The sequence below is a fragment of the Cynocephalus volans genome, chromosome 1 (assembly GCF_027409185.1).
Source record: "Cynocephalus volans isolate mCynVol1 chromosome 1, mCynVol1.pri, whole genome shotgun sequence".
Lineage (NCBI taxonomy): Eukaryota > Metazoa > Chordata > Mammalia > Dermoptera > Cynocephalidae > Cynocephalus > Cynocephalus volans.
The window spans coordinates 218,415,661-218,440,583 of NC_084460.1; the positions used below are offsets into that span (position 1 = coordinate 218,415,661).

Sequence of the window (24,923 nt, forward strand, 5' to 3'; positions counted from 1 at the left end):
TTTTTAAAATCCAGATTCTTCTTCCTTATTTTAGGCAATAGATGAATTCCTAATGAGCATAAAATTGTTTCTGTAAATTCAAATATTTCTCCTTCCATTGGCTGGCTTTGTAATTTGGCATTCTCAAGTAAAAGCCTTGATATCAAGACACACTAAAAGTATTTTTAGTAATTCAGAAAAACAATTTAAAGCACACATTTAGAGGTGAAAAACTGAAGACATGTAATAAAATATTAATAGTAATACGTAATGCATTGATCTGTCATTAAAAAGCAAGGTATAGCAGTCTCAAAAGCTCTAGGCCATGTAATGTTAAAAATCTCTGGTCTTTTCAATACCTACCTCACTTTTGCACATAAAGAAACAAACTACTACTTCACAAACACTCTTTTTTCTCCTATAGTTCACAAAACAAAGGACTTCCTCATACCTTATTTAATGATGCCCAGTGAGCCAAACAGTGTTCTCATTTTATAGCACCAGGAAAGGCAAAATTTCAGACACAGGTCTGTCTGACTGTAAGCTAAGTGCCTAATGTATTGGTAATCCTGGTTCATCAAGGAAAATTTAAACTAAGTTCAGTATCTGTTAAGATGAAACATGATCTGATTGAGGAAGATCTCTAGTCAAACATTTTTCTAAATTTGTATTTTTATTCAAGTGAACCAATTATGATGCAAATTTTATTTATATAGAACCCCTTAATGCTCAACAATGTTAAAATAAAGGCTTGTGCATTAATAAGCAGACTTCTGCTTTTAAAAAGGTAAGCAGTGCCTTAAGTTCCCTTCCATATACTATGGCAATGCCTGACATTTTAATAAAGTGTAGAGAGAAAGACAAACTAACTTCATAAATACTTTGTTTTTTATAGTAAAACATTATTAATTCTACCTTGCTAATGTGGAATGTGGGATCATTTCCCCTACTGCTTATCCTTGTAGTGTCTCAGAAAAAAAGGTTTGCCAATTTTCTTACACATTATCATTTTAAACCTTCTTAACCTCTCAGCTTTCATTTCTATGTCCACCAGACTAAACTAATCCAAGATTCTGTTAGATCCCACCAGATGAAATCTATGTTAATTCAAGTTTTACAATAGATTTATTATTTCTCCCTTCATGCTATTATTTATTAGTTTCAGTTACAGTCTTTGTTCTCAGCAAGTCACTCCAAATTCTTTTTGAAAGCAGGCAAATTAGAAATAATAAATAATTAATTAACAGGATCTCACGTTATTATTTCAAAGCAAGCTGGGCACATCTCATGCTTTCAGATTGCATGAGTAGTCTCTGGTCTACAAGAGGCCAGTGCTGTGATCGGAACACTGATATCTGCCAAGGTCTGAGATCTCCATATTGTTTATAAGTTAATATTTTAGCAGACTCTGTTGGTCATGATAGTAAATGACTCAGCCAGTTTATGATCTTAAAAAGTCATTTTTTGATCTTGGTGGAGTATTAAATGTAGCAGAATTACTGCTATGCATTAGAAATTTTCTGTAGTTTCTGAGATGATTTCCTAAGAGGTATGATTTCTAATCATCAGATACTGTATGAACACAGCCTACAGAAGACTAGAGAAAGCAGGTGTGGCAGAAAGAGGCATGGTCTTTGGGCATGATGATGTGATCTTAATCCTAGCTCTGCCAGTTACCTAAGTGGTCCTGGGCAGGTATATTAATCTCCCATGAACTGCAGTCTCCTCACCTCTCAAGTGGGACTATTAATTCCTGCTTAGAATGATATTTTAAGAATTTAGTGAAATACTATAGATACATTATTCAACACACCAAAGAGGCTCAGTAAAAATTATTCTCCTCACTCCTGTTCTGTTAATAAGATTCTATTTTACTCATTTTGGATTTTATTAATTTGGATTCCACCATTATGGAATTCTGGTAATTTGACTTCAGTTATTGTTTACCAGGTGGAGGGTAAAAGGATTATAAGAAATATATTCAGTAAATGAAATATTTCATAACTATTTATATGACCTTCAGCACATCACATACAAATTGATATATAAGTTAATTTCAAGCAGGAGTTCTACTTCAGAGCGTTTTATAGCACCCAGTTTGTTGACTGACCTTGCAAGTCCCCCTTCTCCCAGTATTTCTAAAAAGTATCAACTCAGATTTTCTTCCTATACCTTCTTGCTTTCCCCGACTCCACACACACACATTATTAATTAGTAGGGATTTTTTTAATAGTCTGTGAAAAGTTGGGCTAAATCACATATATGTTACTGTCCTAATACTGAAGCTGTGTGACAGCACTGGAGTAAATTATGTGCCTTATATTATACTGTACAGTAAGTGGTATCTCTTTACTAATATGTTCTTCCCTTGGTTACCAGTTTGTAAAGAGTACATTCTGGGAAATAGTCACACTTGTTCTGAGTAATTGGTTTAAGTGTTTCTCTGAACTATGAACCCTTTATCATTGGTGGTTCAGTGGCCAAGAATAAGGCCTCTGTTCTGTGCTTCATTTTATAGTCACGGCCAGATAGATGCACTTCCAGATCTTGGCATGGTGCAAGAATTCTTGGAAAGGAAAATGGCTACCTCAGGCATTCCACCTTTACTGCATAATGTGCAAACATTTCTAAGCTTGTGCAACTGTAGAGGAAAACAGTTATCTTTATGTACTTATTTCAATAATTATAAAAAAAGGGAAAATGCTCTTCTTTTACATAATATATTTTATTATTGTCATCTTCCATCTTTGACTTTATATTAAGTAGACTAGAAGGGTTGCCTCTCAACTAATAATAATCAAAAAATCAAATTCTTATTTGTTTCTGCATAGATCATTTTTATTCTTTTTGAACATTGCACCATTGGTCTTCATATTTTTACTCTTACATTGGATGTGTATTCTGACCCAAGCCAAATTTAAGAAAAAATTCATTACTAAATTGACACCAAAATGTTTCTTTTCAATGAATAATTTGTTGTTGTTGGACAGGTAAAGAGATATCTCCTGATTATCAAGAGAAGTTCTACGGTGCAACACCACCTGATTAAACGAAATGTGTTTAAAAGTGTCCGTGGGTAGGGTGCTCTCTCTTTAGAATCATGCTTTGACTTTTTTCCACATGGTTAGAATTGGCAGGTAGAGATAAAAATAGCTCTTTGAGTAGTCGTTCAAAACTGACAAAATTCATCATTATTAAAACTCATAACCAAGTTTATTTGGGGGCAATATGCTTTCTGTACGTCAGCTTCGCATCACACGCACATGTTTTGACATTGTGGAGCATAACCAGGGATGGCTTACCTCACATTCTGGGGATGTGTAACTTAATAAATTGAGCCTGGGGACTACTTTGGGAGGTGTGCCCTCCTGTGATGTTTAAGAACATTCTTAAGAACATTCTTTCTGTGCTTGATCATCAGTGTTAGCTGTTTGTGTTCTTTGGTACTATAATTCTCTGTTGAAAGTGTTCGTGTATTTGCTTTGCCTTATATATTTTCTTAACTGCTGTAGGAAATGAATCCTTTTCTCTGTACCCAATCAATATCCACAATATTTGGTCTGTATTTTGGCTGTGGTATGACAGGGGCACTCAGTGCTCTGTCAGCCACAGAAGCTCCTTGAAAAGGGAGCAGAATAGTTTTTGAAAAGTAAAAAAAAAGATAAAATCCAGGCTAAAAAAGGCAGTTCCTGATCAACATGTGGAAGATAAAAATGAAGAACTACATAAGACCAAAAATGTGAATATCAAGAAAAAGACTAAACAGTAAAAAGTGTGGGTAAGACTAAATTATGTTGTAGCGAAATGTGGAATATTGTAAACTTTTTTTTTTCCTGAGCAAGATTAAAGGGAATTTCCATTTACACAGGTAACTGAGACCCAACACTGAGTTCATGGGCTTGTCAATACAATTGTCATACAAATAGCAGCAAATGGAGTTTCAGGTCTGAGGCAAACACATTCTCTGTTACATAAACTTTTAAGCACCCTTTCCATAGAAATATGAGTTTCCCCAAAACATTTAATTCTATTTATATGTTGTGGATTGATGTGAAATTTGTTGTCACATTCAAAATGTATTTATCCTCATCCTGTAATACAGTTCTCTACTGATTGAAAACACTAATATCCAAAGTGAAAAGGAAAGGAAGCACCAGAAAAATGCCTCAGAGAGTGCCACTGACTAAAATTTTAATAATGTGGATTTGGATAGTTCATTTTAAAAAATTAGTATCTGTTTAGAGGACTTTTCCATGAATACTCTTGTTGTACCATTGTTGGAAAATCAGGTTCATCATTCCTATCACAGGTTAATCAACTTTTTACCCTAAATTATTTATTTATCATTAATTCTTATTCTTTCAAAAATATAGAAATATTGCACTTAAGTTAACAGGATTTTTTTCAGTTTGAAGATGCTATTTTTTGAACTATGTACTATTATTTTTAACATTTACTATTTAATAAATGTTTAATAATAATACCTAATAAATGTCTCATATTTGCTTATTGCTTCAGAGTTGTAAGTGGATACTTCAAAAAGTTCATGGAAAAATAGAATTAAAAGGTAATACAAATCTTTCCATGAACTTCTTGAAAACCCCTTATATTTCCCACACTTCAGCTAAAGTATCAACTGTGGTGTTATTTACTTAAAGTTTTTCTTTAAATTTATTTACTAATTTATTTATTCATTCAACAAATATTTGTTGGGCACATATGTACTGTGCACTAGTCAAGCCACTTTTTAAATTTAAATAACTTTTTAGTCTTATTCTAAGGTATTATATGGGTGAAATTATAGGTACAATGTTATTTGCATTTTTCTAATATAGATTTATATGAATATGTACGTATTTAAAATATTTAAAAGTTTGTCCGTGTTCCACCTTAAAATAATTTTACATACCACCAGTGGCACTTTTGGAAAGACTGCTTCGGCATTTATAAAGCATCTTCATGTTCATGATCTTTTTAGATCCTCTCAGTGATCCATAAAGATGTGCATAATCATCACCATTTTACAGATGAGAACTGAATCTCAGAGAAGTGGCCTTAATAAGGACAAAAATCACAGGCATTTAAGCCAGGCTCTAACCCTGGTCTTGCAACTCTAAGCTTAGTACTCTGCAGTATATCATTCCCCCAACAAGAGGACATCGTAGAAATGGAATGGGGAAGTGAAGAATGAAAAGGGGAGCTTGAGGTCAGCTGCCTTGTATCTGTTATGAAATCTGTCATGTGGCTTGCGCTCCATCCTTTGACCTTTGTGTGACAGCTTTGCCTCAGCACAAAGTAGCAGCAAAGAATTCACAGAGAGGTGTTATCAGGATTAAAGCCTGCAGGGAATTTTGACATCATCTCTAGTTAGCTGGCTCTATTCAGAAGTGATCCAGGATCATTGCTCTGGATTCTTCTAGTATGTCCTATGCCTCACTTTAGAGGGTTGGTTTGGCTCTCCTTTTGTCATAGACTTTGAGTTACTTCTAAGATATACTACATGCCACTGTTTAGACCCCAAATCAAACTTAATTAAATTGCCAAATGTTTAATATGTGTCTTGTGAACAAAATAAGCAACCAGGGATTCAGCCTTGTTCAGAAAAACTCTTAATCCTCCACCATAAAATAGTGTCTGACTTAATTAGTATATTTCTAACCCCAGTGAACAGACTCTATTTATGCTGAAGAATTATTATATTTAAAGAATTTAAATAAATGAAAGAAGATCTGTGAGAGTCAAAAAATATTCAATATATGTGTATACTTATACATGAGGTAATATGTGAAGGAGAAATACATGTAAATTCCAGGTATCTTTTTATAATTCTTAAATGACATGTGTGTAAACAGTTATACGATGATGCTCTTTACTATAAACATCATTATTATTAGGATAAGTCTATATGGGCAGATTTTGAGTAAAGGTAAATTATAAAGTCCTCTCCCAATAGATAGGAATTAAATAATTTACGGAGCTCCTGGCTTGTGAATATACAAGAATACGAGATTATAATCATGGATGAAAGTATTAAGTATTTTAAATTCCTTGCTCTTTCATTGTAAATTTTATAAAAATATTTGTGTGTTCAACCTTTTTAAAGTTACATTTATGCATTTGATTTCCCAGTACTTTTTTGATTTATGTTAGCTAAGTAATTTACAAGGGAATGTTCATTAAGTCATTAAACATGATTTCTATTTGACTAGAAATTTAATTTATTTTGTTCTTCTTTGATACCTTTTTTTGGGTATCTCTAAAGAGTTTCTTGAGTATTGTTCATGTGTCTGAATATTTCCTCAGGAACAACACATACTCTTGATATATATTTTACAATACAGTAAAGAACTAAAATTCTGAAACAAAATAAACTGAACATTTTCTGTGTGTATGTATGATCTCGTAATACAGGAAGTGCACAGTAGTGTGTATCTTATTTCTACTTAGTTTCAGAAAGCACCATTGTTTTCTCTTTTAAGGTCATTGAATCCTTTATAAATAATATAGTTCATTATAAGAGTACCTTAGAGTCTTAGAGGCAAATTTAAATGAAGAAACCATGGTAGAGAATTAGTTCAGAAAAAAATAACTTGAAAATTATCCAAGTAAAAAAATTTTTGAAGATAAGTTTGGGCAAGTTATCATCTATATTTTTGTAAAATGTAATTTGCTTTTAAATAGTTTAAAATATTTTTTGAGTGTGCATGTGTATTAGTCCATTTCTGTTGCTTATAATAAAATACCTGAAACTGGATGACTTATAAAGAAAACCAAATTTAACACTTAACAGTTTCAGAGGTTGGGAAGTCCAAAGTCCAGGGAACACATCTGGTGTGGGTCTTGGTGGTAGCAACAGTGACCCAGCAGTCTCCCATGGCAGAAAATGGTGGAGCAGAGCAAGGACAGACTCTTCATGCTCCCCTTTTAAAGCCCTCAGAACTGTGCCCCTGACCACCATTTTTAATCCATTCACTACAGCACGGTCCTACAATCTAATCACCTCTTTAGGGCCCCACCTTTCAATTACCATAATAGGATTTCCCACTCTCAACAGTTAACAGTGGGGATTAAGTCTCAGTGAGGTTGGGGAGGACATCCAATCTAGAACAGCATGTTTGTGTGCATACTTAACATATGTGTATGTGTGTACTTATATGACTATATATTTTAATATATGTTGGAATTGGTATGTTTGAGAGAGGTTGAGCACTTTGGAGTTCTGGCCCTGTTAACTAAACTCACTGAATCCCATCTATAAAATAACAAAAATACTACTACTAGTTTGCAGGATGAGTATTATCATATTAAATGATTTTTTAAAGTGCCTTTTACATAATAAATGCATAAGAAATATTTTTACTGTCCCTTATTCCTTATTTAACTAAAAATAAAAATTGAATACCTAAAAAAATAGTTGACCTAACTTAGTTCTTAAAGTTAAGACCAATGGGGTATGTTTTCATTGTTGTGTCTTTGTTTCAAATTGGATCTGCGTTCTGTGGTGTGATCTATCCCTTCTTAGATCTCTCATTACACCAATTTGTGTCTAATAGAACTTTATGTTACAGGAGAGCTTCCTTCCTTTTGTCAAGAAGGGCATTTAAATATAAGTGAAATTTGTTATTGATTACATAAATGTAATGTGCAAAACATCTTTCATATTCCTTTCGTGTGAGAGAATACACGATGGAAACTCATTTCTAACACAAAATGTGAAAATGTATCCAGGCACCTTTTCTTTTTTTTTTTTTTAACACCTGGATACATTCAACTTATTTAAGTTTTCCCAGTGATCCCAATAAGACACTTTTCTTTATATGAAGTATTATTGGAGCAAAATTGTCACAATGGATTGGGTATGCCAAATGAATTTATGTGTATAATGCATTTGGATTGTTTAGGACAAAATACAAAAATATGAAAAGAAAAATATTTCCATTATTTGGTTTTCTCACTGACTAATTAGAAATGCTTGTTTTCAGACTTGATACTTTGTTAGTTATTACTGTGTACTAGATTTGAAGGGATCATAGAGAATTACTTATATATGACATTTATGAGTCTGTCATGAAAATTTAAACACAAAGATTAATAATAATTTCCTTGCTCATTAGTATATAGTATTAGTATATATTTTATTACCCATGAGGCATTTTGATGAACTCTGAATTTTTGTATAAAACTGGCTTTGGGAAACTGACTTTTTATATAGAAGTAGCTTAGGTGTGGGGGAAGGAACTGCAGTAAGGGCTGGCTGGGGTACTTGCATTGAAGCTGTATTTACACAGCAAGCAACACTGTTTTTACTTAGATTGTTTTTCTTACAGATCAATAAAAATAGCAGTGTTTTTTCTAAAGGCTTTTTTGCTCACAAGTCACGTATTTATTAATTGTTTTCCTTGGATGGAGGGTGGCTTTAAGAACCATGATAGAGATTATTCAAGGGGGCAGTTGGCAAAGGCTGCACCCCTCCACACATACACAAATTCCCCAGCCACACTTGGTGGCCGAAGTCTGTTGAGGTAGCAGTCTTCACACAGGCTGGCAGTGACAGAACAGGACAGGAGAGAGGACACACTCATAAGGTATAGTAGCACCCTCTGCCCACATTAGTATGGACTATGCATGACTTACTGCCACACTTGTTTCGTGGCCTCTGCAGAGCTGAATGTATGCTAGGTAATAATAGTTGTTCTGTGCTAGGCTATGTGTTCAGCATGACTTGTCATATTTTAATTCTCACAGCAATATAGCAGAAAGGTAGGTATTATTGTCCTCATGTTAAAGAGGAGGAAACTAAGGCTCAGAAAACTTAAGTGTTTTACTCATGCTAGGAAGTGAGGAGGTAGAATTCGAACTCTGAACTGTTGGCTCCAAAGCCAACCCCCCTTCACTAACAACCACTCCTGTCTTCCTCTGATGGAATACAGATTTACAGTTGCTGAGCATCAGGCAGTGGAGAAAGTGAGCCAGGTTCTCTGATTTATATGATTTTGTGAATTGAAAGTTATTTATATTCCAGGTTTTATTCCCAAAACATTATTTTCAAAATGTTGACAGTTTCAAAGTCAGTCTTTCATTTCTAGTAATGTTGCAGCCTGGAGCCGCAGAATCAACCTCTAATGGTTGAGCAAAGACAGAGCATTTGACAGGACATCAAAGGTTAAGGATCCCCTCCCCCAGTGCTTGTACAGCAGGAAGTAAAAACTGTGATGAACAATTGCAGGTCTGGGTAATGTGATTTGGTCTTCATACCTTCACTCAGGTGGAGCCCGAGAAGCTGAAGACACTAGCAGAAGGTTTGGAAGCCTACAGCAGAGCCCGGAAAAGGAACAGAAAGTAAGAGCCTTTTTTTTTTTTTTTTTTTCCATTTTGTTTTTCAAGGATATAATTTCCTGGTTTTCCTTCAAAGAGACAATGAAATCTCACTGATTTTGTGCATGTTGTGTCCTGCCTAAGTACAGTTTAATAGTTATCACCGAAGAGGACCATTATAGACAAGCCAAATTAGCTATAACAGAAAATATTTTCTTTTTTTAACAATTTTTATTTATAATGTTATGGGGTTTGCCTTTTCATAAGCTCTTTCCTCACTTCTTCCATCCCCATCCATCTCATTCAGTGGGAAAGAAAATTTGATTAATATTCTCAACATGTAGCAATTAAATTGGCTCTGGAAGTGTAGCAAGCCTATCCATTTGCAATTCAAATACTTTGGGGGGGAAATACCCCCACGTGTACACATGTAAATAATTTTAGCAGATTAACCATTTGTCAAAGTGATGCTAACTAATGTTTTTTTGTTGTGGCAGGGGCTTGGACTTTGGAATTATAGCAAGAGGTTGAACTTTGGACCACTGTTCAAGTTTTTGTGGATCTTTATTTATTGAGTAAATGTAGTGCAGAAAAGCAGATAATATTAGAAACATAATTTGTGCTGTGATATGATGTAGTTTTATGTATCATAACTATTATTTCATATTAAGATAGAGAACGACAGATGTACTTCTGCATATGTACATAGAAAGTTATTTAAAAATATATAATTTACATGCCTGTTTAGTTGCTATAGTTTAAACATTATCAAACAACCAGGAATTATACATTAATTAATTTTTATTCATTTGTAAAATGGTCCTCACATTTTCCCCTGAACATTGACATATAGACTTCATGTTCGTATATCTTATCATCTTTTAAAAAATATTATATCACTGTAACTTATATTTATACATCAAGATTTGTAAAGTGGAGATCAGAATGATTAGTAGTGTATCTTGCATAAAAGGTTTATATAATAATATCAATAATGTCTGTTAAAGGTCATTCTCTTTGTGGTATTTTTAATAGTTCTTGCTAGAGGCAAAATTTTAAAAGTCAACAAATCTTGAGGAGACTCTCTTCACCTCAATAGAATGTCCCTTAAAAAGATGACAACCACAAGGGGCAAATTCCTGTGCCCCTATGTCCAGGACTCCTTTGGACAATGGCAAGTTGGCACTGGTTGTGGTGGGCGCTGAATGAATTGCCAGATAATTTCTCTATAGATCTGATAAGGAACACAGTGAGCTGGGTACCCTCTTACTGAAGTGACACTTCCTATGCAGACCTTAGTAATAAGATAAGGCCAGTAAAAATTAATACAAGGTCTGAATGAAAGGAGGGAATAATTGCAAATTACCTACATCACAAATTTGCAGTGTCCCAGTTATTACAGAATATTCAACAGTACCCATTTCTTTGGTGTAAAAGATCCCTAATATATTTCCCCCACTTAAGTATGGCAGTTACTTGATTATGTGCAAAATAGAATTGAAACACAGAAATAAAACAACTCCTCCAAATACACCTTCTTAAAATGAGCTGGATTTACCTCATACATTTGCTATGAAGCAATTTCTGAAAGGAAATGAATGACAAACCACAATTTAAAAACTTTTTCTTTTCAAAGCCAGTTTTTGTGGTGAATTAATACAGTCACTATCTAAAGAAATTCCCCTCATGATAACCATAGATTATGGATTGGAGAGGTGAAAAAGAAAATATGAAGCAACCGTTAGTAAAAACAGCTTTATTTATCATACTATTGCAAAGCAGACTGACTTGCCTTATAGATGCCCAGTAGAATGCTTTACATTTTGCACATGAGATTTTAAATTTATTATTTTATTCTTTCAATCACAAGATGGGCCAGAAATCTGAGCCCATTTATAGATGAAGACATTCAGTACCAATTAGCTCAAATAATTCGTTGAAAATCACAAAACTGATCAATGATTTGTTGAACCAAATAATTTAGTTATTCATTTATTTATTCCAAATTTAAGGAGACTAATTTAGTGCACACACATGCATACAAAATTTGTGCCAGTCACAGTGCTACAGTCCCTGGAGCTTGTTGTTTAGTAAAAGAGACAGATGCAGAAACAAATAATTAAAATGTGCAAATTGTAATGACAGCAATATATATATTTATTTGGGGTTCATAGAGAAATAACATCAAACCTAGGTAAAGGAAGGATTCCTTGAGGCGATGATATCCAAGCCAAGCCTTACATTCTACACAGGTATTGGCTGGACAAACAAACCAAAGACCAAGATAGGATGGGGTGGAGTAGTGTTTAGATGAGATCAGCAGTTAGATTTGGGGACTGTAAAGTATCAGGAAGTTGTAATAGATGTGGCCAGAGGTATAAGAAGGAACCAGATCATGAAGGACCTGGTAAGGGCCTATAGGATGTTTATTTTTATCGGCAGTGCTTGAAGCGGGCAAGTGGTTGGAATTTTACTTTAGATATGGCTGTGTAGGAGGATAAGTTTTAAGGGAATAATACTGGAGACAGGAGATTGTTTAGAGGCCATGGCAGAAGACAAGGGAGGATGTAGACCAAAAACAAGATGGCAATGAGGATGGAAGAAAAAGTATGTGGTCAAGAAACATTTAGGAGGCAAAGCTAACAGAGCATGATGATTGCTCAGAATGTGAAGGAGGGTGAACGATCAAGGACAGCTCTTGGGTTTTTAGCTTGGATGACTTGGAGGCTGGTAGAAACAATGACTGAAGTGAAGAATACAGGGGGAAACTGTTGAGTGTGCAGTTTGGGGTACCTGTGGGATAGGTTGGGCACACAAGTCTGAAACTGAGAAGAGGTGGTGTTTGACAACATAAACATGGCTGCAATCACACAGAGATACTTTGGCCAATTTGAGCAACAGTAGGTGAAGGATTGAATGTCAAGACAATTGAACATTTTATAGAGAGAATGAAGAAAACGGGAAGAAGGGTCAGAAAAGAGGAGAATCAGGAAAGGGGGTAGAGTCTTAGAAGTTAAAGACTGAAAATTTCCAGGATGGTAAAATAATCAGCAGAGGTCCAGTAAGACAAGAACTGAGAAATCATTGGGTTGGGCAATCTGGAGGCCACTAGTAACCTTAGAACAGTTTTCAGTAGAATGGTGAAGGTACAAAGTAGCCATGGGTTGAGGAGTGAGTAAGCATAAGGAAGTAGATAGAGCAGATGCAGATTATTTATTCTTCCTTCTGCCCTTAATGTGAAAAGTTCCTGAAAAATCACAAAGGAAGAAATCTCAAGATGACAAAGATTTGAGTGCTTTTGTAGACTGAGGGGAAGAAGAGAAAAGGAAAAGGCTCATAAAGGAAGATAGCATTTGAACAAAATGGTTAAGAGATTGGTTTTTGACCTGGCTTCAAATCTTGGTCCTGCCACTTCATAGATGTGTACCCTTGAGTATGTTGCTTAGCTTCTCTGAGCCTAAATTCTTCACTTCTAAAATAGGCATATTAATTTCTATCTTATGACTGTTATAATACAGGTAGTATAGAGAGAGCTTTAACACAGTACTTGGTATTTAGTAAATAGCTATTTTTATTATAAAGATATAAGTGAAAGAAATAAAATTATATGATATTTTTCTAGTTGAAATATTCTACCACTATATTAGATGTTTAGAACTTTATGTAGTTATTTTAATACTCACTGTCCTCAATAAACTGTACAATAAATAAATATCTTTAAACTGAGTTACTAATTATATCCTAATCACATAAAAAATATTAACATTTCTTTAACAAATTACTCAGGGTAATTTGTACTTAAAAGCAGAAATAGCTTTATTAAAGAAAAATTCCATAGCTTTTAGATATGATTTTCATTAAGTGAGAATCAAATCTTCTATCTATGTGTTCATATAAATTCCTTTGGTAACCTGATTTTGTATGAGGCTGGAAAATGATAAATGGATGAAATAAATCACACTTTCACTTTAAAACCAAGAAATGATGCTTAGCATGTTTTCATAAATCTACATACTTTCTCTGTGGGTCAGGTTTTCAGAGCCTAGTGTTCTTGACTTTTAGGTCTCACTCAAGTTTGTTCTGTTCTACATGAAGTGAGTCACTTAAATTCTAAACTGACAGTGTAGGGAAACATGCAATTTCTCACTTCTCTCTTATTTTTGTACTATTCACAAATGTGTACCTGGCCTCTTTTTTTTTCTTTTCTTTTTTTTTTTTTGTTAGTGAAGGTAAAGATAATGTGTGAAAATACTCATAGAAGCAATGAAGATAAGTGGCAATTATCTCCATTAATAATTAGAAATGTGATTATATGAACATCTATTACTTAATCAAGTAGGTTTTAGAGTGTCCATTAGTAAAAATGTTTATTATTAAATGTCAGTGGGGAATAGAAAATAGTAGAAGAAGCTCCACAGGGAGGCCTTCTAAAGTGGAAGACTGAATTTTGACTAATTGTTCATTTAATGAACTCATGGAGTTTTTTCTTCCTCTTTTAAATTCATTCTTCCCTGACCTGACCAGTTAGTGTAAAAATTGGTCTGCAGATTTGACATTTGGGAGGGTCTTCTTTACCTCTTGCTTTTCGTGATGTATTCAAATAATTTCATGCTGCACATCTATGTATTTATCCTCTCTTCCAAATGTAATCATTTCTATTAACTATTTTTAACTATTAACTATTTAAGTTTGTTAAAGGCAAAACATTATACTAATTTAGCTTAAATTAACGTGAGGTATTTACAAACTTTTTCTTGTTGAAAAATGAGATAACAAAACTCTTAAAATTCTATCTTTTCATTCAATGAGTAATGTTGTTGAATTGTTTTTGTACTTTAATGGCAATGTTATTTTGCAATTTTTCATGGTTAAGTAAAAATTTTGTGATTCTATTATTTTTAAAAACTATTTGTAGTTAAAGATCCATTTTCCTCATTAAAAATTAGAGCTGACTTAAGCAATTTTCTCTAAGAAGTCATGAAGAATTGTATAAAAAACAACTTTCGTGATACCTACTTCATAACATTGTCGTAAGGATTAAATGAGATAATGTATATAAAGGTTTAACACAATTCTTGGCACATAGAAATCTTTCAGTAAATAATAGCTGTTTTTGTTATTAAGATTAAAGGTGAGAGAACCAAGGTTCTCGATGGTTTTTCAGTGAAAATTACCTTGTTTTTAGACATTTAGTACTTTATATAGTCAATTTTAAGCCCATAAGATCTTATAACCCAAATTCATAACAGGGCTGGCTGGTTAGCTCAGCTGGTTAAAGTGCGGTATTGTACAACCAACGTCAAGGGTTCGGGTCCCCATACCCAACTAGCCACACACACACACACACACAAAATCATAACAAATAGATGTCACTTAAAACTTATGTTCATACTTCTCAATACAAAAGAAATAGTAAGGATAAATCTATTTAACACATTACACGGAGTGTGATATTGTTGAGCAGCTGGCAATGTATAATACTGTCAGAACCCTCACCAAACAGCCCACAAAAGGGGTCCCAGCCAAACCTCCACCAAACTTAGATGACCCTGCAGAGTCCTGGAGTTGGATTCCTGCCTATTCATCCAGGATCAAGCTTAACAAACTCCTCCTGAGAAAACAAATCAGACTGAGTCCACAAAATGACCACATGACCAGAAGCTCTTAAAACTGGAGTGGGTAGGTAAATGAAAGACAGTATATACATGATGAAATACTTACTATACATCAGTAGAAGGAATGAACAGATTGTATCAACTTGGATAGTGCTCAAAAACAATGGCAATGGGAAAAAAGACAAGTAGTATGTATATCACAACATCTTTTGTATATATATAAAAAACACGTAAAACAATAGTAGGTATTGTTCATGGATATATCATATAAAATATAATAATAGACTAGAAGTTGGGGAGGAGGGTGGAAGAGAATGAGACTAGGGATTTATAGCAAATGGGAACTTCAGCTTTATTTTTTTAAATAAAAATGACTAAAGAAAACATATAATTTATTAACAGTTTATTCTGGGAAGTGGGTATGTTAAGGGTTGTTATTTTATTTTATGTACTTCTCTGCATTGTTTAAATTTCTAAAAATAAATGGGAAAATATAAAATAGGGGCTAGCTTACAAGGCCAACAAAAGGTGGCAGGAAGGGGGTTGGTGTCATATTGCCCCTATAACTTGGTTAAAACCAATACACTAATCTTTTATTTCAGTTAAACTGACTTAAGTACATATATGCTTTCCAAAACATAGGAGCATCCATGCTAGCTTTGAGCAGATATTTTTGTTTAGCAAATGCATGGAGTATCTATGGTATGCGTAGCAGTGTAGAACTCAGAGGTGGAAAACTTAGTGTTCTCTAAGGTATAGACAGAAAGTAAATGTATGAATTGTTGGGTCCTGGTATATGAGGATAAAATCTAGTGAGGGTTGTGGTAAACCAAAAGGCTTCATTTAAAGGCATTCCACTAAAGTTCAAAAATGTTTTTAAGCACTATGCTAGCCAATCTAAATGGGACTGTGAGCCAAATCCTCCTACAACTGCAAATTTCCCATCTCTGAGTAGATGCTGAAATAGAACTTAACTCTTGAAAAGCCACACTAATAGCCTGTTATGAAAAGGTTTGCCTCTGCAGCTTTTCTAGTAATTGTTGTGACAGCATAAATGAAATGAATCACCTTAGCACTCATAATAATCAGGTAATTATGTATTTGCATAAAGGAGGAAAGACAACTTAACAGTCAGGATGGGCACATGGTACATAACCACAGAAGTGGATAGTGTGGATTTGCGTGATTTGATTAATTAGTTCAACAGCTTCATAGATGTAAGTTTCAAAAATGGCAGGTGTACCGTGTGTGTTATTCAGGCCAAACGTGTGTAATGTAATGCTGAGTGGAGAGAAAAGGCCAGAGGAGTGATAGGCACCATGAGATTGTCATTCTGTGTCTGTTGAAATAATTTCATCATTTTGGTTTTGGGGAAATCTGTTGAGGGCCAGGCTTGTAGTCTCAGGTGCTGCAGTTAAGCTGTTTCCCACCTTGAACATGCACCAGGATTTCAGCCTTTACTTGCTTAACTCCAGAGCCAGGACACTCCAGAGAGGGCAGAGGGAGCTCCCTAGTGGCCAGAGCCCGCAGTTCACACCCTGCACCCTTCCTCTAGCCACACAGCCTGAAAGCCTGAGAAGAGAAAAGAGGCAACACGGGGCAGGCTGGAATCAGGAAGGCTCAGCTGCATAGGTGGGAATAGACACCTGTAGCCCTCCTTTCTTCCAAAAGCACCAGACTGTGGAACAAACATGTGGAAGGTGAAAGAATCCTCCCACCAAGTGTTCGATTTTTTGTGTGTAGTTCTGTGACTTTAATCATTAGAATTCAGTGTTGAGAATCCCAGAGTGATGTTTTGTCATCTGAATTCAAATGTGAATATAAATTGACTTTCTCTGGTGGAATTGGTACTTTTATTTTTTGATTAGAGAATTAAATTGAGATTTTGCTTCTTTAATTTATTAATGCAGTGTGTTGTTTTCATTAATTCCAGAAGTGGAAAGCTAAATAACCATTTAGAAGCTGCTATTCATGAGGCCATGAGCGAACTGGACAAAATGTCTGGGACTGTAAGTTAATTTATTTTTCCATTATATTGTGTTTCTTTGAAAATAAATTGTACTGCACTCTTTGGTAAAGTCTCTTGAATATTGTCAAGTAACTCACATACTGATACTAAATTACTAAGCTAAAAATAAAGACGGATGTCAGAAAAGATTCAAAGTCATTTAAGAAAAAATAACCAAGCAGTATTAACTATGTATTTTTTCTGAGATAGGTAACTTTTGTTTTCCCACATAACATTCTTCTAGAATGTGAGCAGCAAAATATTGAAGTTCAAATCACAGCTTTCTGCATTTGGCTCTGTGAATAAAAATGGCCATTACTGCTGCCTAAATATTCAGTAATGCAAATTCCACTGTGTTCGTTGAACAAAAAATTGAAATTAAACAGTAGGGTCAAGATCATGAGTATATAGACCTCTCATTTCTCATTTTTATTACTGTGCATATAATAACATTGAATGTGAGAAGTTTAATCATTATTCTCTAATTCACAAAATGTCTAATATAAACACTCAAAATATAATTTTGATAATCTCTAAAAACATGTGAATTATCTAAGGCTATTTAGCAATGGAAGGTAATTTCTTTTACTTGACACTTTGTGTTAGCAAGGTTATCTGAATCCCAACTACCCATCAGATGGCTATTGAATGATAGATATGTTGTAGATTCATAGAATGTGTGAATTGGTGTGAATTGGTGTGGGCTTTAGAGATTTTGTAATCTAACCCATTATTTCACAGTTGGGTAAATTGAGGACCTGAGACATTCAGTTTTCTTATAAAATTATAGGGAAGGTCTACAGCAGGGATTATAAACTCAAATGTCTTCTAGGGGAGTCAAATAATATCAATAAGTAAAGTGGGTCAGGTATGAGAAAAACTGCAATTTGAGTAGATTGAGAAATGCCAATGAAGATGCACTGGTTAGGGTAGGCCACCTACCAACTCCCAGTCTTAGAGGCTCAGCACAGTAAAGTCTGGTGCTGGTTAGGGAAGGAGTTGCTCCACACAGTCATTTATGGGCCCAGAATCTTTCTGTATTCAGTGTCCACCATTCATTAGGACCTCAGAGTGCTTCCTTATATCTTTTGCACACAGCCCAGCAGGTGAAAGAAGAGTGTGCACAGAGGACTGCCAGTGTAGGTTTTATGGCCAGGCTTGGAAGCTTATCCCTTCTGCTGTCTGGCCTGATCCAGTCATATGGCCTTCTTAACGCCAGTGGACTAGGAAATGTAGTGTAGAATATGCCTGTCCAGGAAAAAGAGAAAGTGGATTTGGCCATCATCTCACTAGTCTCTGTCTCAGGACATCTGGCCTTGCAGGCAGTCGAGAGTGATGAGGGTCATGGCAACCAGGGGGGCACGTACTCTCTCCTTCCGTGCTCCAGCAGATCATAGCCATGTGGGAAATAGTGCTGGTACCGCAGGATCTTTCCATTTTTCATGAGAAGCTAGAAGTCTAGAAGTAAAATTTCTCATTTTTAAGTGTTGACAACTATTTTCAAAAGTATTAAAGCACCATTTGGCTAAACAGATTACCTTTTCAGGCCACATTTGGTTCACAGGTAACTAGTTTGCACTTGGATAAAGACTTCTTTCCGCAATTATAAAAATTTTACTGGTGCTTTACCAGAGACTAGTGATTTTTTAAAAAATGTATGTGGAGAAGATTAGGAAGAATAGGCAGTGTAAGAAACACATGAACATTATTTTATTTTACTTTCAGTAAAGGTTTTCTTCTGCACAGAGGGCGAGGGGGCTCAGTTGTTCTTGGCAGCTGCTTTCCTCATGGCGGCCAGGATATTGCTCAGCTCCTCTCGCTTCCTCTTGGCATGGATGTGTGTCCCCACCCTTTTCTTGATGAACTGGAGGGCCCATTTGTCCTTGGAGACCTTGAGCAGCTCTGTGACATGGCACTTATACAGGGCAAAGCCACACACCTCTCGTATCATGTCCCACACAAAGTGTGTATGCTTGGTGAGGCGCCCACGGTGGTGGCTGTGCCTTGGTTTGCTCACGTTGTTGGTCACCGTGTGGCCCTTGTTGAGGCCCACGGCCATGGGGTAGCACAGAGTCATAGCTGCTCCTCTTCAATGATTGCTGCAGTGGGAGGCATAAACATTATTTTTAAAATTTAAATATTATATTTAAAAAAGCATTCTGCCTTTGATTCTGAATAGCATTGGCCTTTGCTGTTGTCTAAAAATTATTTTTAAAATATATCGTTAAGCCAACTTGTAGTGGATCTTGAGAGCTAACTGTGCACATCTCTTTCTAACTCTAAGTTCTGTGACATCACGTTCGTAGCTTGAAATTGGCCATGGTGGAAGCACTTACCACAGAAATTGGCAAATGCTACAATGGGGTTGTGTCCAATTGCTGGTTGTTAAGCATGTGTTACACCACTGTCTTGGCTCAGCCTGCCTATCCTGGGTCTTGGACCTTGCCCCCTCCCATCAGTAACCACAATGCTACATGGAGCACCTGATCACCTCCCCCCTGCCCCTCAAAACCATCCATACCTGCTTATCTGATGCTCTGATACCACTGATGCATAGCACCAGCTGATGCATAGCACCAAATGCTGCTAGTTCCTGCATTAGTTCCTGATGAGCTGTATTAATTGCTCTTCCCAGACTACACAAGCTCAGATATGCCAACAGATGGTAGTGGTATTCTATTTTCCATACTAATTCTTCTCATAAATAAACGTCCTGGGGCTGAGCTGTGTATGCATGTTCTTATCTTTGACCTTTCTTAGTAGTTGTAGAGTAAGTATGGTGATGAAGTGAAAAAAAACACGTTTGGTATGTATTTATCCATTTTTGCAGGCTGTAGTGGAATTGGTGATCTAGGGATCTCTGACAGGGAAGGCTCCATTTTTAAATGTGCAGTGGGGGCAGCAACTGCATAACGCATTCCCCACACTTAACTTTCTTCTGTTCATCCTCTGTGTTCCACTGTTTGTTGGAGTCCTCACAGTGTTTCTCTGCTTATCTTTTCCGACTATTTCTCATTCTCTGTAGTGACTATGAGATCTGGGGTCTTGGTAAAAATTTTAAATGCCTCAGGATATTAATGATTAAAAGTAAAAGCCAGAGACTGCTCCCTACCCTGTTTCTTTGTCAAAAATCATATGATGTTGGGATTTCAACCTCTGCTTCTGTTGTTGCTTTTTTCCACTTCTTTTTCCAGGTTCACCAAATCCCACAGGGAGACAGACAAATGAGACCCCCCAAACCCAAGAGGAGGAAGATCTCCAGATAACAGAGACTTCTCCACTAATGCACAGTGTTTATCAAAGGAACGTGCACAGATGTATCTGTATATAGGTATTGATATAGCCACTGTTATATCAATATTTAAACTATGGCAGATAGTTACCACCACCACAGGGTGCTAAAAGAAACAGTGATACAAGATTTGTATGATCAGGAAAGATAATGAATGCTGGAAAAACCAATCAAAATCCCTATATGATGAGAGTGATAAAAGGTCAAGAGATTATGAGAAACTCTTTTTCTATAATACAAAAATTGTGATCATAAGAAATAGTCCAAATGTTTCTGAAGAATTTTCAATGTTGTATATAGAAAATACAGAATTTCATGGTGATATCAGAAATGTAAATATTGTACAATATTGTCATGTACAAGCGTACCTAATGCACACTTTATCTTTTATTGTACAAAGAAATAGTGTACAAAATTCTTTGGTTTCTATGGAGTACACCTACCAGAGATTACCAGTGTAAAGTGATAAATAAAAATACAACCTAAATGCTTTTCTATGATAATGTAAAATATGCTGTTTTTGTATTTAACAGCAGAGAAAAGGCATGATGATGTAATATCTGAATTATGACATACACTGCACACCACTGAGTGTACATTTATATTGTCTGTTTGGAATGAAACTTGCCTGGAAGCACTGGGCTCAATTTTGGGTGTCTAGGAAATTGCAACCTTGCAGATTTCTAAAGAGATGAGGGCTCACAGGTCTAAATTAAGAATTCAGAAACTGCAACCATTTGTTGCATATTTTTTTTACCTAAGTTTTAAAATAGAATAGGTTTTATAAAAAAAAAAAAAAACTTAGATGGAATATTTTACTCAGCCATTTCTGTAGTTAACATTTGATAGCCACCTGCTGAACTAAATAGCTTACACTGCACCACCATTGATGCTCTGAACTGAGGTCTTTTTGCAAACAATATCTGACAAGATAAACTTTCTATTTCCATACATGGAGGCAAAAGCCCCACTTTGAAACCATTATCAGAGGTAAGGTTGATGATAACTCATTCTTTTTTGGTAGTGGCAAAAATAAGTACGAATCATCAAAGCAAGTTTCATATCCATTCATCAGTATTACTTAACCCAGAAGTTAAGGTGGCTTACAAAATTATTAGCAATCGTAATTTTTTATCAGTATTATGTAACATATCAGATTTATTTTATTTAAAGAATTATTTATACCATTAACAGATTATTATATATATTAATGTGGCTGAAATGTGCAGGTTGAATCTATTAACCAAATTATTTATATTAAGAAAAAAATGTGAAACAAATGTAGAGAGAAAATACTACATTACAAGTATACAAACCTAAAACTGTGAGCCATTGTTAAAGTACAAGGTAATTAATAAGAAATGTAGCACAACATAATTTTCCGTCTTTTTTTTACAGTTTTTGTGGTGGTGGTATAACCCTATCTTCCAGGCAGTTAAGCGAAGTTTCAGACCTTCAGCCTGAGTTTGGCTGATGGATTGTTAAAACAAGGGATCCATCATCCCTTTATTCTGGGAACCACCAGCCCCTTCCCCCAAACCCTTAAAACCCTAGAGAGCACTTCCTAGTTTCTAGCCTGGGGCTCACTCTACAGCCTAATGCTCAGGCAGCTGGGAGGCTCCCCAGTAGCAGGCTCGGGACCCCCAAATGCCCACCACCTCCCCTACTGCTCCTGTCGCATCCACCCCCCTAACTCCTCAGTCCCATCATGTAGCAGAGTTCCAGTAACTCAGGAAAAAGGAGACCAAGGTCATTCTCCTAGTTGGTTTCTTGGGGCCACAGCACAGAGCACGCCACCTGGGCTCACTTTGAATAGCAACAGCTGTTAGTTCTTCCCCTCGGTCTCCTGTGTCCCTGTCCCTTCCGTTCCCACCCTCATGCCTACCCCAAGCCTGATGGAATGCAACTGGCTACCCTGGGCTTTGTGGCCTGGAAGTAGAAACCCTTCCTTCAGGGGGTAGGTTCATTTTGTCTTTCGCATAATGGTGGGATCGGCTGCCAGGTCCTTCATGCAGTCCCATGAAGTAATGTTTCATGTAGTTTAGTTGACATGTTTTTGTTATAAGTTGATGTGTTTGGTATGTTTAAGCCATTAATGTCCATTTTTTCACACCAACCTGCTTTTCTACTGTTTTTTCTACACAGTTGTGTTTATTCATAGATAGATGTACATATGTGTTTGAGTGTTTGGTATGTCTGCATGTGTGTGTGTATGTGTGTTGATATGTAGAAGATTTTTTTAATCTTTGCTTTTCTGTCTTTGGACTAAGTTTGTGTTGACCAAGTCTTCTTTTTGACATTTTGAGCTAATTCAGTTTGTGCTTCCGCACCACTGTATACTTTACATCAGCAGACCATGTAAAGTATGTTTGTGCCCATGATTTCACTGGTTTCTTATGGCTTTGATGTGGGTGCTAGGTGTAGTTGTTTCAGTCCGCACAGGGTTTTTTCCTCTCTCCTACAGTTATATGGTTTCATGTAAGCAGTTAATGTAAATATTGTTAGCATTACAGGTAATGCAGTGCTGTAACATTTTTTTAAATGTTGCACCTACTTTACAATTAAAAAAATTGGTCACTCGTACTTCAATTTTGCCCATAGAGCCATTTCTTTCTCTTTGTATTGAAGCCAATTTATTTTTTAGAAATGAAGGCTAGCCCTTCTATGTTAATAAATTTTTTATTCCCTAAAATAAACTTTTTTTTTTTTTTAACAAATCCAAGAATGGAAACAGAATGAAAAATTTTTGCTCCTTCAAAGAAAGTGATAGTACCTGCTGGAAAAGGAAATCTAATTTTATTTTGTGTCCCTGAACAGTCCTAGGAAGCACAAAGAGAATAAACTATATACCTCCAAGTAGTTTTTAAAGATTATTTCAAATGACTGAAAATTAACTGATCAGCTCTTGTGTGATTTGTCTTGTTTGTAGCATTAAAATCAATCCCGGATTTTTATTTATTTAAAGGAACATTTTTGGTTTGTACCTTTCAGTCCCACTATGAATGAAAGTGTTTTAAGAAGAACATTCATCCCTTGTGATATCATGGGCCACTTTTAGTCTTTTATTTGAACCCTGACTTTGAGTTTTTGCTATGTCTGTTTTTTAAGTAAACGCAGCCTGCTTATTTGAACATAACACTGCAGAATTGTGGTAGGAGTGGAGGGCAGTTATTTTACTTTCTGTCAGTTTTATGAAGATTCTTATATTCCATGAGGTGATTCCTTTTTCATCTCAGACCATGATAGCACATTGTCGTTAACTTTGGTAATCTTCCATGAAGTTTGCAGTGTTCCCTTGCAAGTCATAAGCAATTTTGCAGTAAAATTTTAAAATCTAAGATGCCTAAGATGTTGGTGGCATTTCTCTTTCTGAAAAGAAAGCCAAGATACTAGACCTTACTGAAAATCTGTTATCTTATTTACTTTGCCCATTTATAAGCCCAAATGGTGTAATGCAAGACTCAAGACTTTTAATGTATATGAAATGAGTTATGCATTACTTGATTCATTTGGGGACATGAACAAAAAAATATCAACCAGCCAGAACTGTAATATTCAATTAGTTTATCTTTTCCTTTTATTCACTCTATCACATTTGCATTAGCCAAAGAGATAAGAACATTAGAAATTCATGTCTTAACAACCCAGAAGTGAATTTTAAATCAGTGAGCCAAAAAGCAATAAATAACTCGAACATGGGAAATCCTGCTAACAGTGGGGAGTCTGATACAGAAAAAAATATATAAAAAGTATTATCTTCAAATATGAAAGATTAATTTGTATCTACTGTAAATATGTATTATTAGCCTTATCTGCTTTTATACACACTGTGTGTGTGCCTCAGTGACCTTTTATAAACCAGAAAAATGGTTGATTCAATAATTTGTTATATAAATACAAAGTTGTCTATAAATTGGAAAATTTGATGCCAGATGGCTTCATAATATACAAATGTGTTTTGTAACATCATGCCTTTATGGATTAAGTATAAATACACTGGATTGTCTGTGTATAAGAGTAGCAGTTTACATTTCACCTGCATTTCAAGTGGATTATTTTTATCCAAGTGGTTATTCTATTAGGAAAAGAAAACAACTAACATTTTTAATGTGGAAAACAAATATGGTTTTGATTTCACCAAAACTCCTTTTCACACTCAGGAATCAGTTAGATTCCATGCTAAATGCCTTGTATTATTAGATTTCCATAGGAGATTCATTGATCCACAAGAGGGGTCTATCTAGGAAAACTCCCCAAATCGAATTCTTCTACTTGAGAGACAAACTATACATCTTTCTTTCTAATATGAGCGTACTTCAAAATGTTCATGGAAAGATTCATATTATCTTTTAATATATTTTCCATGAACTTTTTGAAGTACCCTCGTATTAGGCAGGGGTAGAACATCAGCCTTCTTATTGCTTTTTAACTTATTCTTTTATTTGTTTCCACACATCTTGGGAAGCACCACACAGATAAATAGGGCCTAGTTCTTGTGAGCCAAGGTGGCTACAGTGTCACCCCAGTGCAGGCTTCTCAACCCTGGTACTGTTGACACTTTGGGCTAGATTATTTTTTTGTTGTAGGGCTGTCCTGTGCATCATAGGATGTTTGGCAGCATCCCTGGCCTCCACCCACTAGATTCCAGTAGTACCTACCCCCCTCCCAACAATCAAATCAAAAATGACTCTAGACATTTCTAAACGTCTCCTGG

General features: G+C 35.5%; 2 protein-coding genes across 5 annotated transcripts in view; one reads left to right on the forward strand and one right to left on the reverse strand.

Moving 5' to 3' along the window:
- The window catches only part of MBD5 (methyl-CpG binding domain protein 5), a 130,692-nt gene extending 110,390 nt beyond the window's left edge, over positions 1–20,302 (forward strand). For all 4 annotated transcript variants that reach the window (XM_063113356.1, XM_063113363.1, XM_063113351.1 and 1 more), the window contains 3 exons: positions 9,245–9,318; positions 16,843–16,918; positions 20,112–20,302. In XM_063113356.1, the coding sequence (XP_062969426.1) occupies positions 9,245–9,318; positions 16,843–16,918; positions 20,112–20,183 (222 nt within the window). In that variant the 3' untranslated portion in view covers positions 20,184–20,302. The remainder of the gene's footprint in view (positions 1–9,244; positions 9,319–16,842; positions 16,919–20,111) is intronic.
- On the reverse strand, positions 18,677–18,994 carry LOC134363956 (large ribosomal subunit protein eL36-like). Its single transcript, XM_063079810.1, has one exon. It carries the CDS (start codon positions 18,992–18,994, stop codon positions 18,677–18,679), a length of 318 nt encoding a protein of 105 aa, XP_062935880.1.
- Positions 20,303–24,923: the final 4,621 nt, after the last annotated feature.